This window comes from Ictalurus punctatus, chromosome 5 (assembly GCF_001660625.3).
Source record: "Ictalurus punctatus breed USDA103 chromosome 5, Coco_2.0, whole genome shotgun sequence".
NCBI lineage: Eukaryota > Metazoa > Chordata > Actinopteri > Siluriformes > Ictaluridae > Ictalurus > Ictalurus punctatus.
In genome coordinates, this window is record NC_030420.2 from 9,707,318 (window position 1) to 9,721,581 (window position 14,264).

General features: G+C 38.6%; 1 protein-coding gene across 14 annotated transcripts in view; it reads left to right on the forward strand.

Moving 5' to 3' along the window:
• cacna1db (calcium channel, voltage-dependent, L type, alpha 1D subunit, b) overlaps positions 1 to 14,264 on the forward strand; it is a 147,902-nt gene that overhangs the window by 109,709 nt on the left and 23,929 nt on the right. For 9 of the 14 annotated variants that reach the window (XM_053680188.1, XM_053680194.1, XM_053680191.1 and 6 more), the window contains exons 24-36: positions 3,576 to 3,683; positions 3,826 to 3,878; positions 5,614 to 5,760; positions 5,921 to 6,122; positions 6,763 to 6,921; positions 7,075 to 7,185; positions 8,912 to 8,995; positions 11,300 to 11,428; positions 11,546 to 11,611; positions 11,767 to 11,858; positions 13,313 to 13,472; positions 13,558 to 13,685; positions 13,773 to 13,869. In XM_053680188.1, coding sequence (XP_053536163.1) covers positions 3,576 to 3,683; positions 3,826 to 3,878; positions 5,614 to 5,760; positions 5,921 to 6,122; positions 6,763 to 6,921; positions 7,075 to 7,185; positions 8,912 to 8,995; positions 11,300 to 11,428; positions 11,546 to 11,611; positions 11,767 to 11,858; positions 13,313 to 13,472; positions 13,558 to 13,685; positions 13,773 to 13,869 — 1,536 coding nt within the window. Of the gene's footprint in view, positions 1 to 3,575; positions 3,684 to 3,825; positions 3,879 to 5,613; positions 5,761 to 5,920; positions 6,123 to 6,762; positions 6,922 to 7,074; positions 7,186 to 7,455; positions 7,540 to 8,911; positions 8,996 to 10,556; positions 10,593 to 11,299; positions 11,429 to 11,545; positions 11,612 to 11,766; positions 11,859 to 13,312; positions 13,473 to 13,557; positions 13,686 to 13,772; positions 13,870 to 14,264 lie in introns of all 14 variants that reach the window. The other 5 variants (XM_053680181.1, XM_053680183.1, XM_053680193.1 and 2 more) reach the window with 4 other exon arrangements.

Genomic DNA, 14,264 nt, shown 5'->3' on the forward strand with positions numbered 1-14,264 from the left:
GATGTGCTTGCACTCAGCAATCCACATGATGTAAAAGAAAACGTGATTCCTCAGACCAGGCTACCTTTTTCCATTGCTCCATGGTCCACATCTGATACTCACGTGCCCATTGTAGGTTCAATTCAATTCAATTTTATTTGTATAGCGCTTTTTACAATAGACATTGTCTCAAAGCAGCTTTACAGAAATATCAACATGGTATACAGATATTAAAGGTGTGAATTTATCTCAACTGAGCAAGCCACTGAGTGGCGACGGTGGCAAGGAAAAACTCCCTAAGATGTTTTAAGAGGAAGAAACCTTGAGAGGAACCAGACTCAGAAGGGAACCCATCCTCATCTGGGTAACAACAGTTAGTGTGAAAAATTTCATTATGGATTTATATGAAGTCTCTATGGCCTTAGGAGCAGCCATAGTCCCAGCAGTGTGGAATTAGAGAAGATTTGAGATCCATCCAGAGGCAGAAAGGATCTGGATCTCTAGTATCTCCATAAATTCGTGTGGGGCTCGGCGAAAGGAGAGAGGGAGAAAAAAAGATTATTATGACTGCGAAGTAGTAGAACAGAATCTAGTCAGGGTAGGCTGGAGTAAACAAATACGTTTTAAGCCTAGACTTAAACACTGAGACTGTGTCTGAGTCCCGAACACTAATTGGAAGACTGTTCCATAACTGTGGGGCTCTATAAGCAAAAGCTCTCCCCCCTGCTGTAGCCTTCACTATTCGAGGTACCATCAAATAGCCTGCATCTTTTGATCTAAATAGGCGTGGCGGATCATATAAAACCAAAAGGTCGCTTAGATATTGTGGCGCAAGACCGTTTAGTGCTTTATAGGTTAATAAAAGTATTTTATAGTTAATGCGAGATTTTACTGGGAGCCAATGCAGTATTGATAATATTGGTGTGATATGGTCGTATCTTCTAGTTCTAGTTAGGACTCTAGCAGCTGCATTCTGGACTAACTGGAGCTTATTTATATTCCTACTGGAACATCCAGACAGTAAGGCATTACAGTAATCTAATCTAGAGGTGACAAATGCATGAACTAGTATTTCCGCATCATGTAGTGACAATATGTTTCTTATTTTAGAAATATTTCTGAGATGAAAGAAAGCTATCCTAGTAATATTATTAGTAGGTGCTTTCAGCGATGGACAGGAGTCATCATGGGCACTCTGACCGGTCTGCAGCTCCATACTCAGCAAGTGTTCTGACACCTTTCTATCATAGCCAGCATTAACTTTTTCAGAAATTTCTGCTACAGTAGCTCTTCTGTGGGATTGGACCAGAAGTGCTAGCCTTTGCTCCCCATGCACATCAATGAGCACTGGGCGCCCATGACCCTGACGCTGGTTCACCAGCTGACCTTCCTTGGACCACTTTTGGTAGGTACTGACCACTGCATACCAGGAACACCCCACAAGACCTGCTGTTTTGGAGATGTTCTGACCCAGTCTTCTAGCCAATACAATTTGGCCCTTGTCCGAGTCGCTCAGATCCTTATGCTTGCCTCTTTTACCTGCTTCCAACACATCAACTTTGAGAACTAACTGTTCACTTGCTGCCTAATATAGCCCAGCCCTTGACAGATGCCACTGTAACGAGATGATCAATGTTATTCACGTCACCTGTCAATGGTTTTAATGTTATGGCTGATCGGTGTATGTCAGCTCTAAACTACTTATGTATTATTAGATGTATCTAATAAGCACTTATGTGTGTTATCATCCCAATATAATATTAGCTAACTAGAATTAACATGCCTGATGACACCGTATCAAAGTCACTTACTTCAATTTACTTTTATTAAGTGTATGCAATCATCAGTACAGAAACATTTTGAAAGTGCCCAATCACCCACTTCTCTATGCTGCATGTTAATGATTGTTATAGCAGTAAGATAGTTTCACTCACTGCAGACGTTTTATTTACCTGATGCACATCAAAGGTTTTAGCACTCCAGTAAAATGATCTGCTGTTTCATTTAAGAAGTATTGACACACATTGGAGGGGAAAAAAAGATTGACTCTGACTACAGATAAAACTTTCAGTCCTTTCATTGAATCAAGTCATTTCAATTGTGTTAAATGAGTCCTTCAGATTTGTTCACTGATTCGTTCAGTTGATCATGCCATTGTCTAAGACAGTCAACAATCAGCTCCAGCAATATAACATAGCAGATAATAGTTGCTATTTTGTGTTACTTTATATAATGATTGTACGCCCATATTATGCAATAATATATATGATATAATAATAATAATAATAATAATAATAATAATAATATTTCACAACCAGCCCAATGTTGACTGCTATTGCATGCACTGAAATACTTGTAGTAAGGCAACATGGGAAACACACTGACCAGTTGAATGAATGAGGAGTGAACCTCTGTTGTGACCAAACACCAAGATATACATAGAATATATAATGTAAACTTAAAGAAAGTCAGTTTTATATATGTATGAGCTGTTCTGAGTTTACTAATACAGTTTGTGTTTGCATGTTTGTTTGTTTTTTTTAGCTTCTGAATGGTCAGATTCACCCTGTTTTTTTCAGTGTATGAGTCAGTTTTTCTAGCCAGTGACAGGTCCACAGCTATAAGGCATAAGGCTATTTGTTGATTTACAGATGCTAGAGTCAGTCAGTCTTGGATCAAATAAGTGCGATTGCAGTTTCCAATTGCGAAACCCGTCAGCAACAGAAGCAACAGCTCAGTGCAGGTGCAATGGCTGAAATCCATTTGTTCAGCTTAGTGACTCATTTAGAAAGGCTGACTAATTCACAAAGCCCTGTTTTCCTGGAGAACTGGACTGCTTTTGAACTGCCAACAGGGATTGTTGTTTTTTTAATTTATTCTTATATATGTTCTTTATTTATGATATCAATTTGTGATCAGTCAACTCATACACCTCATACACCAATACGCTCACATTAACATAATAAACAGGACTTTCGTGACATCACAAAAAAAGGAAGTTTAAATTCTTTTTTAAAATGTGAAGTAGTTTACTCCTGTATACTGTTTACTTGTTCCGACATTAGTATTTATTTAATAAGACCTCAATTTACATTTACATTTATTCATTTAGCAGATGCTTTTATCCAACACGACTTACAAATGAGGAAATACAAGCAAAGTGATATATCAAGTGGAGAACAATACAAGTTGTGCTACCATACAAGATTTTTTAATTGAGTTCTAGAAAAGCGGAGTGTGCAGAGTAGAGGCATAAGAGCCAGAGTAATTAAAAAATAAATTTTAAAGGATAATGTGGGGTTGACGTTTTAGGGGTTAGTTACGTGCTCATGGAAGAGGTGGGTCTTTAGCTGTTTTTTGAAGATAGTGACAGATTCTGCTGTCCAGATTGAGATTGGAAGTTCATTCCACCACTGAGGGACAGTTAGTGTGGAGGTTCTAGAAAGGGATCTTGAGCCAATTTATTAACATTTGTGTCTTCCTTACTGAATTTGTTTGAAACTAAAACTAAATCCAAGTTATGTGTCAAAATGAACACTCAGGTCATTTCATATGAAACATCTGAACTTTAATCTGATGCAATTTGCTCTTTGTAGCATGTCGTGCAGTGTGTGTTTGTGGCCATCAGAACCATCGGCAACATCATGATCGTCACCACTCTGCTACAGTTCATGTTTGCCTGTATTGGGGTGCAGCTCTTCAAGGTAACTTGATCAAACAATAATTGAAGTAATAATTTTTTTCCTGCACAGTATTTTCATCAGTCATTTTTTCCAGACTTTTTCTGCACAGTATACTAGCACATAGTTGAACTGAGGTGTAAAGTACAGTATCTGTTTTCACTAGGGGAAGTTTTACCGCTGTACAGACGAAGCCAAGTCGAGTGAACAAGAATGCAAGTGAGTGTTAAGAGTCAGGTCCATAAGTATTTGGACAGTGACACACTTTTTTACATTATTGTTATTTTGCCTCTGTACACTACCACAATGCATCTTTAATGAAGCAATCAAGATGTGATTGAAGTTTAAGCTTTCAGCTTTAATAAAAAAAAAAAATTGCATTAACTGTTAAGGAATTACAGCCATTTTTTTGTTGCAGAGTCAGACTAGCATAGTTATAAATATAAGGATAATTTTTAATACTTGGATGCATATCCTTTCTCGTCAATGACTGCCTGAAGTCTGGAACCCATGGACATCATCAAATGCTGAGTTTCCTCCCTTGAGATGTTTTGCCAGGCCTTTACTGCAGCTGCCTTCAGTTGCTGCTTGTTTGTGGGCCTTATAGCCTTCAGTTTTGACTTTTTTTTTGTCTCAGTTTTGTAAATGATAAGCATGCACAATTGGATTTAGGTCAGGTGACTGACTCAGGGATGTAAGAACATTTCATTTAAGAAGCTCTTGGGTTGCTTTCATGGTATGTTTTGGCTCATTATCCATCTGTACTATCCTGCACTGTCCTTTCAGTTGTGCAGCATTTGAGTGACTCAGAGCAGAAAGTATAGCTCTATACACTTCAGAATTCATCTTGCTACTTCTATTAGCAGTCACATCATCAATAAACACCAGTGACCCAGTTCCACTGGCAGCCATACATGCCCATGACATAACGGATGATGTGGTATGCTTTGGATCATGAGCCCGTCCTTTCCTTCTCTATACTCTTCTCTTCCCATCTTTCTGGTGCAAGGCAGTCTTGGTTTCATCTGTCCTGTGGTTTGCATCTTGAGGTAAACCCTCTGTATTTACATTCATGAAGGGGTCTCTTGATTGTAGACTTTTATAATGATATGGCTACATCCTCCAGAGTGTTGTTGACTCGGGTAGATGTTGTGAAGGGGTTTTTCTTTACCAAGGAAAGAATTCTGCGATCATCCACTTTAGTTCTAGTTTTACTTCCAGGCTTTTTTGGTGTTGCTGAGCTCGCCAGTGCATTCCTTCTTTTTAAGAAAGTACCACAATGTTGATTTGGCCACTACTAAAGTTGCTGCTGTGTCTCTGATATGACTGTTTTTTTTTTTTTTTTTAACCTAATGATGGCCTCAACACCTCTTTGGACCACATATTCAGAGTTCCCATGAACAGCTACCAAATGCACATTCAACAGTTGGAATCAACTCCAGACATTTTATCTGGATCTTTCATTCATCCTTAACAACTGCCAACTAAATTTATATATAATAATATATATAAATAATAATAATAATAAATTGCATTTAAATTTCAACCAAATGCATTTGGTTTAGGCTCTTGAGTGATGTAGCTGAGGTTGAGGAAATGTCAGAGGTGGAATTCACAGACCATGATGACAGTGTTGGCATTTGTACCTTCAAATGTTTTCCGACTGTTTTCTAGGGGTAGAGTGGTAGTGGTAGTATTTCATTATAGTAAATCAATAAATAAATCCATCTGATATAGGCCACGCCCACTTGGGATACAAATCAGAATACATATATAAATATTTGGAGCATTAAGCAGATACGGATAGTGGCATTGTGTTTCATTCCTTGTGTGGTGTGTGTGTGTGTATGTGTGTGTGTATGTGTGTGTGTGTGTGTGTGTGTGTGTGTGTGTGTGTGTGTGTGTGTGTGTGTGTGTGTGTGTGTAAGCTGACTCTCTACTTTCCTTTCTACAGGGGGACATTCATACTGTATAATATTGGTGATAATGCATTGCCCCAAGTGCGGGAGAGGAAGTGGTTAAACAGTGAATTCAACTTTGACAACGTTCTGAATGCTATGATGGCTCTTTTCACTGTGTCAACCTTTGAGGGCTGGCCAACGTAAGAAACTTCCATCTTTAAAACACACACATAAATACATTCATAGAGTTGCATATACGTATAGTAAGCTTTACCAAATGCAGATGTTGCCTTGGATTCTGTATTTTATTTTACTTATGTATCACCTTTTTGGCTATTTGTATGCGTTTTTTCCCTCAAGCCTCTTATACAAGGCTATAGACTCAAACAGAGAAAACATGGGGCCCATCTACAACTACCGTATCGAGATCTCTATCTTCTTCATTATCTACATCATCATCATCGCCTTCTTCATGATGAACATCTTTGTGGGTTTCGTCATCGTCACTTTCCAGGAGCAGGGAGAGAAGGAGTACAAGAACTGTGAGCTGGACAAAAACCAGGTCTGAAGGCTGATGGATTGTGATGTATTTTTCTTCTCGTTAGATAGTGACATAAGATTTATTTAATTCAGGCTGGAGCATTTGTTTGCTGCTTGGTTGTATTTACACAAGCAGGATCGAAAGTGATACATAGCCTTCTGTTCTGTTAAATTTAGTAAGTAAAATTGTGCATCAAGAATTTACTGGAATGTTGCAGTGTAGGATAAAAAATCACATTGACTGAATTTATAGTGGTGTTTATTGGTAGTGGTCTTGCAGTCAGCTCCTCCCTTTCTTTTCCTGTTCCTTTCATCTCATTTCCTTTCCTTCCTTCCTTTCCCTCTTTCCCCCTTCCCTTCATCCTGTTCCCTTTCTTTCCTTTCCTCTTTTCTAATTCCTTTCCTTTTTCTTTCCCTTCTCTCTTTTCCTGTTTCTTTCCTTTCCATCCTTTCCTTTCCCTTCCTTACCTCTTTTCACTTTCTCTTGTTCTTTTCCCTTCCCTTCCCTCTTTTCCTTTTTTCCCCTCTTTTTCCTTTCCATTCCAGTTCCTCTCCCTTCCCTTCCCTCCTCCTGATCTGTTATACAAATTTAAGCTGCTGTATGTGCAGGTACTCTACTGTACTTATTTTGTGTCTTTCTACCTCTGTCTTGTCCTCAACAGCGTCAGTGCGTGGAGTACGCTTTGAAAGCTCGTCCATTGCGGAGATATATTCCAAAGAACCACTACCAGTATAAGTTCTGGTATGTGGTAAATTCCACTGGTTTCGAATATGTCATGTTCGTTCTCATCATCCTCAACACACTCTGTCTGGCTGTGCAGGTAAGGAGGAAATGTTTCCTTAATGTGTAATCTTTGATGCAGAAATTCGAAATGCAATTTTGGTTTTAATTGTCCTGCAATGTAGGAATGAAAAATAAATAATGTTAATAATTTTATTTCTTTTTAACTCCCTCATTGTTACTGTCCAAATAGCATCATGGCCAGTCTCATCGCTTTAATTATGCTATGGACATTCTCAACATGATGTTCACAGGAGTCTTCACAGTGGAAATGATTCTTAAGCTCATCGCCTTCAAACCCAGGGTATGATACCTGAACTTTCATTTCAGAGAGACTTTTTACAATTACATGCTAGAGAATTCTTCCCTAGAATAGGATTTTAATAATTAGAGGGGGTGTTTTGCTGTGGTACTGGAAGAATGTAGGGTTTTCCTGTCTTCCCAAATTCCAAAGGTTCCCTTAGTTTTTTACTCTTGTCCCAAGATCTGTTAAGTTAATCCCTCCATATTTATTCTCCTGCCCCTCATTCCCTCCTCCCTCCTTTCTGGCTGGATGTTAACCCTCTTTGCCTAGGGTTATTTTGGTGATGCCTGGAATGTGTTTGATGCCCTGGTCGTGATTGGCAGCGTAGTACACATCATTCTGAGTCAGGTAGATGTGAGTACAGTCCCCACCCCCGTGCACCCCCAACCCTACCCCCCTAACGCCACTCATCCTCTTACCCCTCTCTCACTCTGGGCTTGTCACTGTAGGGCACAGGCCTTGTACTGTATATCACCCCTGCAAATTCTGTGTATAACGAGTTTAACCACCAGAGCGGACACCATAGATCCAGGCCGCACAAGAAAGTGTCAAAATGTTCGTCAGTGGTTCATCATTGAGGCTGAACTATCTAAACTGTATCTATGGTAACCATGCTCTGCTTGAGGGAGGGGGCACTCTGTTTGCGAGAGTCTTGAACAGAATTTACATTCAGTTGTAATAATGGCTGCTGCAGGTTTGAGTAGTGCAGTGCTATATATGTATACGACTTCAGGGTAGTAACAGTAACTCCATTTCACGTCGAACCACATCATACCACACCGTCGTTGATTATTTACTTATTTGCATGCCCGTCATGTTTTATTTCTTACTTACACCACAGTGATTATATTTAATTCCTTACTTTATACTTATGGAATATACTTATTCCTTACTTATACTTATGGATTATACTTATTGCTTACTTATACCGCAGTGAGTACAAAATTTAATTGACACTTTTTAAACATTTATAGTTCAATTTGATGGATTTGTGGAACATCTGCTGTTGTCACTATCTTTGCTGTCTCAAACGTTTTGCAGCCAGGGACTCCTTTAACTAAAATACGTTCCATGAAACCTGTCTCACTTGAAGTTAAAAAAAAAGCACAGCTTATTGAGATACTGGGAAGCGCAAAGTCTTCAGTCCTGAAAACCTTCCTGTGATAGAAAACGTATTGAGACTAGAGACTCCTTCCTTAAATATTAAATAAACATGTTCTTACAGATAACTTTACCATGTCAACAATGATATTTTTTTCTTTATTAAATCACATGTTGTTTTAAACATTATGTAGAATGTCCACCATACCAAGTCCCTGTGAATGAGATGTTACTATAGAAACAGTAATGTACTAGAACGATCACATTAATATAAACCTATTCATTTGAATTACAGCCAGCACTACACACCTTCTGACCAATCGTAACTGAGAATTCAACAACGCCGTGGTATATAGGAGATTAAATAATGTTGTGCAGGGTTGCACATGCATTTCTTTCAATCACGTGTATGATGAAAAATGCATCATGTACTACATTACAGTTGCATCTTAGCATTTAGCAACTTCATAAGGCTAATGTGTAGAAACACAGTGCTCCCTCTTCAACTCTATTTCAATGGCTGCACCATCATAACTTTGGCTTTCTTTTCTGTGTCTCTCTTTCTACCCCCCTTTACACTTTCTTTCTTCTCCCGTCCCACATCTCGTTTGGTGGGTGTGAGCAGCACTATTTTACCGATGCATGGAACACATTTGATGCCTTAATTGTTGTTGGTAGCATCGTTGACATTGCAATCACAGAGATCAATGTAAGTAGTGGTGCACCTGTTTGCTTGGCTGAGTCCCCCTCCTGAGTGAAGGGTCTTGCAGTCTTTTCCTAGCAGACACTAGACTCACCAAAACTCTACATTCTGTGTTTTCACATTTGAATATGTATAAACACCTTGTAAAAAAAAAACAAAAAAAAACAGCTCCAGGATATCTGCAAGGCCCTACACATACACTCACAGATTTTATATATTAATGTACCCATGCTTTGCACTGTACTGTTGAATTAATATATTCTGTAAATTTGCTACTTGCAAGTGTGTTTTCTGAAGTCATTTATTTAAAATTCAAAATCAGCATACCTTTATTGATAAATGTGTTCAAAACCATGTATTCCCAAGCTACATTTGAGTGCAAAATTTGACAAACCTTTAGGACAAAATGAAGAAGAATAAATGTAATTAATGAGTCCCTACAGGATTTTAACGCAACATCAAGCGAACTATTCAATATTCAGAGGACTTTGCAATTTTTCATGTTCCGCACATTTGGGCCAAGATGTGACCTCATCCCAACAAGCATTCAGTCAAAGCCCTCTTCAATTCACGTGCATCGAACATGAGTACAGATAAAAGGTCTCATTTACCAATAAACATCACCGTGAAAGACCGTGCAAAACAATTTTTTACAATTGCAATTTCGCCAATTCATTTTGTTTTCTGCAACAAAAAAAGCACAAAAAACTCAAATTCAAATAAAAAAAAAAGCTACAGCAAAATCAGGCATTTTTGCCCGCAACAATCAAGAAAACGGCGAAATCCTGTAAGGACTGGACAATAGCAACAAGACAGTAGTGTGTTTGAGAGATGTTCCATCACTATCACAAAAAATGTCAAATAGTTGATGTTAAGATACAAATAGTGGATTTAAAAAAAAAAATTATCAAGTTAACACATACTTCCTCTGAGACACGTGAATCCATCAGTTGCATCTTTTCAATCTTCTGCTCATGCTGCAACACAGGGCAGCGTAACACACCCGTAGGAAAGCGCTGTCCATCCTCTTCCACATACATGAGTTCACAGACACTTATGACTGGCTAGTGTCGCTGACAGAACTCATGATCTCCGAATGATAGGGTGAATACTTTCTCCTGTCACTCAGGAGCCTAATTTAATTCATTTTTTTTAACTCGTTAATAAACTTTTTGTACTTTCCTGTTGATTTTACCTTGTGTTTTGCATTGTTGTCTCATTTCAGAAGACACATTTTGCGTTTAACATTTAAATAATTTTGATTTATCGATTAAATTTTATTTATTTATTTTTTAAACACGGGTGTCGCAAACCTTTGCACTCAACTGTACATGTAAATACATAAAACAGTGATATTCTGAAGGGAAATTTCTTCATCAGATATCAGGCATTTTGGGTTAAGGAAGTAGTGTGTGTTATTTCATTTTGTTAGTGTGCATGTTGTTACGCATGTTGAATTTAATAGTAAACTGGCTAAACTAAAGTGTAGATTTTTTTTATTACTAGCTGTTCTTCAGTAAAAGGAATGATGTAGGGAGTTGTTAACTTTAGTACTTTGGTTTTAAAGCCGACAGAAGCTCCAGTAGTGGCAGTGGAGCGAGGGGTAAGTACCTCTGATGTTGGTGCTGCTTTTCAAAGGACTACTTCATTCAGCTAAGCTACGAATGGCTACGAATGGATGAAAGCTAGCAGGGTCATTTAGCATGAGTGTTAATAAGTTAATAAGCCCCTACTACCTTACATTCATCTTTAAGTGTCATTCGGTGGTTTGAGTGAAGTGTTCTGTTATACCGGAGTTATTTATTTATTTATTTATTTTTGTAAAATGGGAGTCTTTGGAAAGTGCTTTTCATTTCCGGGACTTTGGTGACAGTGAAGAACGTCGAGACACCTGAGAGACCCAGACTGCTGAATGCATGTTTCAAAATAGACTGACCCAAAGGCATGGGGAGCTGTAGCTGATGCATGGGAAATGGTGTCCTCTTGGAGTCCATTCAATAGTGGATGCGGATGATATTCTCTGCATGCATCTCTGTTTGTAATATTTCAGATGTAAAATTACAAACAGAATTACAAACTTGCATTACAAGTACTTCACAAAACTCTACATATATAAAATATATATTTTATGTGATTCTCCTCTATTGAGAGAGCTCAGTGATGGGATTTGTAAGTCTAAAGTGGACTTAGAAGTGCATTCAAGACATACATTTCCCATCACCATTGCAGCTTTATCATTTGCTGACAATCATTTTTGGTGCTTTTTTTGTTGTCATTTACATTCTTTCACTTACTTTGTTTTGGTTTTAGAACACAGAGGATAGTGGACGGATTTCCATCACATTCTTTCGTCTGTTTCGAGTCATGCGTTTGGTCAAGCTGCTGAGCAGAGGAGAGGGCATTCGGACACTACTCTGGACTTTCATCAAGTCATTTCAGGTGTGCTTTAGTATGCCTCATTCACCACCTCATCACAAACAGGAATAGTGATGGTGGAAGGATATAATTAGCATTGCTGATTATCTCCTTTCTACCTCTCCTCTGTGTTTCCCACAGGCTCTGCCGTATGTCGCTTTGCTGATAGCCATGCTCTTCTTCATCTACGCAGTAATTGGGATGCAGGTTAAATACATGTTTGTGTTTCGATAATAGATAACTGCAGTGTGTGATAGTGACTGTTTATGAGGTACTTGATAGGATCGGTAGGTACGACTTTAGTGCAGAATCTGAAAGCCAGAATATTGATTTGTGATGTTGATATGTTGCTTGTGGTTTAGGTGTTCGGGAAGATTGCGATGGTGGATGGCACACATATTAATCGCAACAACAACTTCCAGACTTTTCCACAAGCTGTACTCCTGCTGTTTAGGTACAAACCCATTCAGAATTTTCATGCACATAGAGTTTGGCTGTATTTCCAGGTGGATAATGGTCAACAGTCAAAGTAACTAATTTTAAGGTTATAGCTACTTGTCTATCTGTGTGTGTCTGTGTATGTGTGTGTATGTGTGTGTGTGTGTTTTTAATATCATGCATAGTTTTATTAAGACCTTGTTCCTCACGTCTGTATTCTGCATGCAGACCCAGCAAAGTATTTCAGCAGATCGAACCAAGCAGAACTGATGAACTGGCTATAATTCAATGAATCACTAATGAATCTTCTGTAGCATATCCTCTGTTGTGGCTTGTTGCAATCACATTTATTTTATTTACTCTCTCTGGCCTGTATAGAATGTCTTTGTATGCTGTAGCATTACAGTTTCCTTTCACTGGAACTAAGAGGCCCAAACCTGTTCCAGCATGACAATGACCCTGTGCACAAAGCCAGTTCCAGGAAGACATGGTTTGCCAAGGTCAGAATTGGAGGGTTCAACCCCACTGAACACTTTTGGGATGAACTGGAATGCTGACTGTGCCCCCTAGGCCTTTTTACACCACATCAGTGCCTGACCTCATTAATGCTGTTGTTGCTGAATAAGCAAATACCCATAGCCACGTTATAAAATCTAGTGGAATGCCTTCCCAGAAGAGTGGTCGTAGCAGCATAGGGAGGACCAACTCCATATTAATGTCCATGGTTTTGGAATGTGGTGTTTAACAAGCATATATTGATGTAATAGTCAGGTGACCACATACTTTGGGCCATATAGTGTATGAACTTATCCTTTATGGTTAAGCATTGAAAGGGAACTGCTGTCACCATTCAGTCATGTTAATTGCTTATCTGACCTTTGTAACCAAGGTATTTTATGTACCTGGACTGTAACAAAATTTTGTTGAATACCCCTGCACTATAGCGTAAAGTTGATTCAATACTGCAAAACATGCATCCATATTAACCTAAGATGAAGACAGGTCAGTGTTCACAGTTTCACTTTGTTCTCCCTCTTGTTTGCAAGCACGTTGTTCTCCTAATTCCAAAATTAAGCTTCCAAATTTGCTACTCTCCAATACCACGATACAACAAGAATTTCAGTAACGTTTCTTCTGGAGATTTTGACTTGATATCTCACTTGTTTCAGTTTTTGCAGGTAAAACCTGAAAGTTATGTTTTTTGTCCAAAAAGAGGTCTTTTATGCAATCTGTTACCTTCTTTACTGACATACAAACATTTTTCTGTAACATTTAACTTGGAAAATAATCGATTAGGGTGTCTAAGACTTTTATACAGTGCTGTGTGTGTAAAGTGCATTTTGCTGCAAATTGCCTGATACAGTATAGAAGAAAATACATGCCATTAATGCTCTCTCTCTCTTTCTCTCTTTCCATCTCTCTCTCTCTCACTCTCTCGCTCTCTCTATCTCTCTCCCTCTCTCTCTCTAGGTGTGCTACAGGAGAGGCTTGGCAGGAGATCATGCTAGCATGTATGCCTGGTAAACTGTGTGACTCTGAATCCGAAATCACCCCTGGAGAGGAGAAATCATGTGGCAGTGGTTTTGCAATCATCTACTTCATCAGCTTCTACATGCTCTGTGCTTTTCTGGTATTTGAGGAAAATATATTGTACATTATATCTTTAAATGCACATCATTACAATTGTGTTGAAGTGGCTTAAAAATCTCTTCCAGATTATCAATTTGTTCGTGGCTGTGATCATGGACAATTTTGACTATCTGACACGTGACTGGTCAATCCTTGGACCGCATCACTTGGATGAATTCAAGAGGATTTGGTCTGAATATGACCCAGAGGCAAAGTGAGTTCCCAAGCATTCTGTATTGGCATAAATGAGCGTGTGTATGTGTTGTTTTCTGTTCTTAGAGTACGTGTGTATCTTTCTCAGAGGGAGGATTAAACACTTGGATGTTGTGACATTACTGCGTAGGATTCAGCCACCGCTGGGCTTCGGTAAACTCTGTCCCCATAGGGTGGCATGTAAGGTGAGAGTAAAACAAGTAACACAGACATGTCAAGTAATATCAATTAGGTATGAGAATCTTTACTTTTGTAAATGCAGACAAACTCAAATATGAAACCTAAATCCAAAGAAATACACACAAGCTGGAATTATAAGGGCAAGATAATTAATAAATTACATAATACATATATTAAAGCAAAAATTAAATTTGAATATACTTATAGAATGATTACGGGGTTATGAAGATGCAGACACAGACAAAAACGTTTGCTCCACAGCAAGGACGAATTTGCACACAGTCTTACAAACAGAACACAAACACTTACTCAACCAAACACACACACACACACACACACACACACACACACACACACACACTGGTAATGACATAATCTCTGGGACAAAACCTTTGTGCCT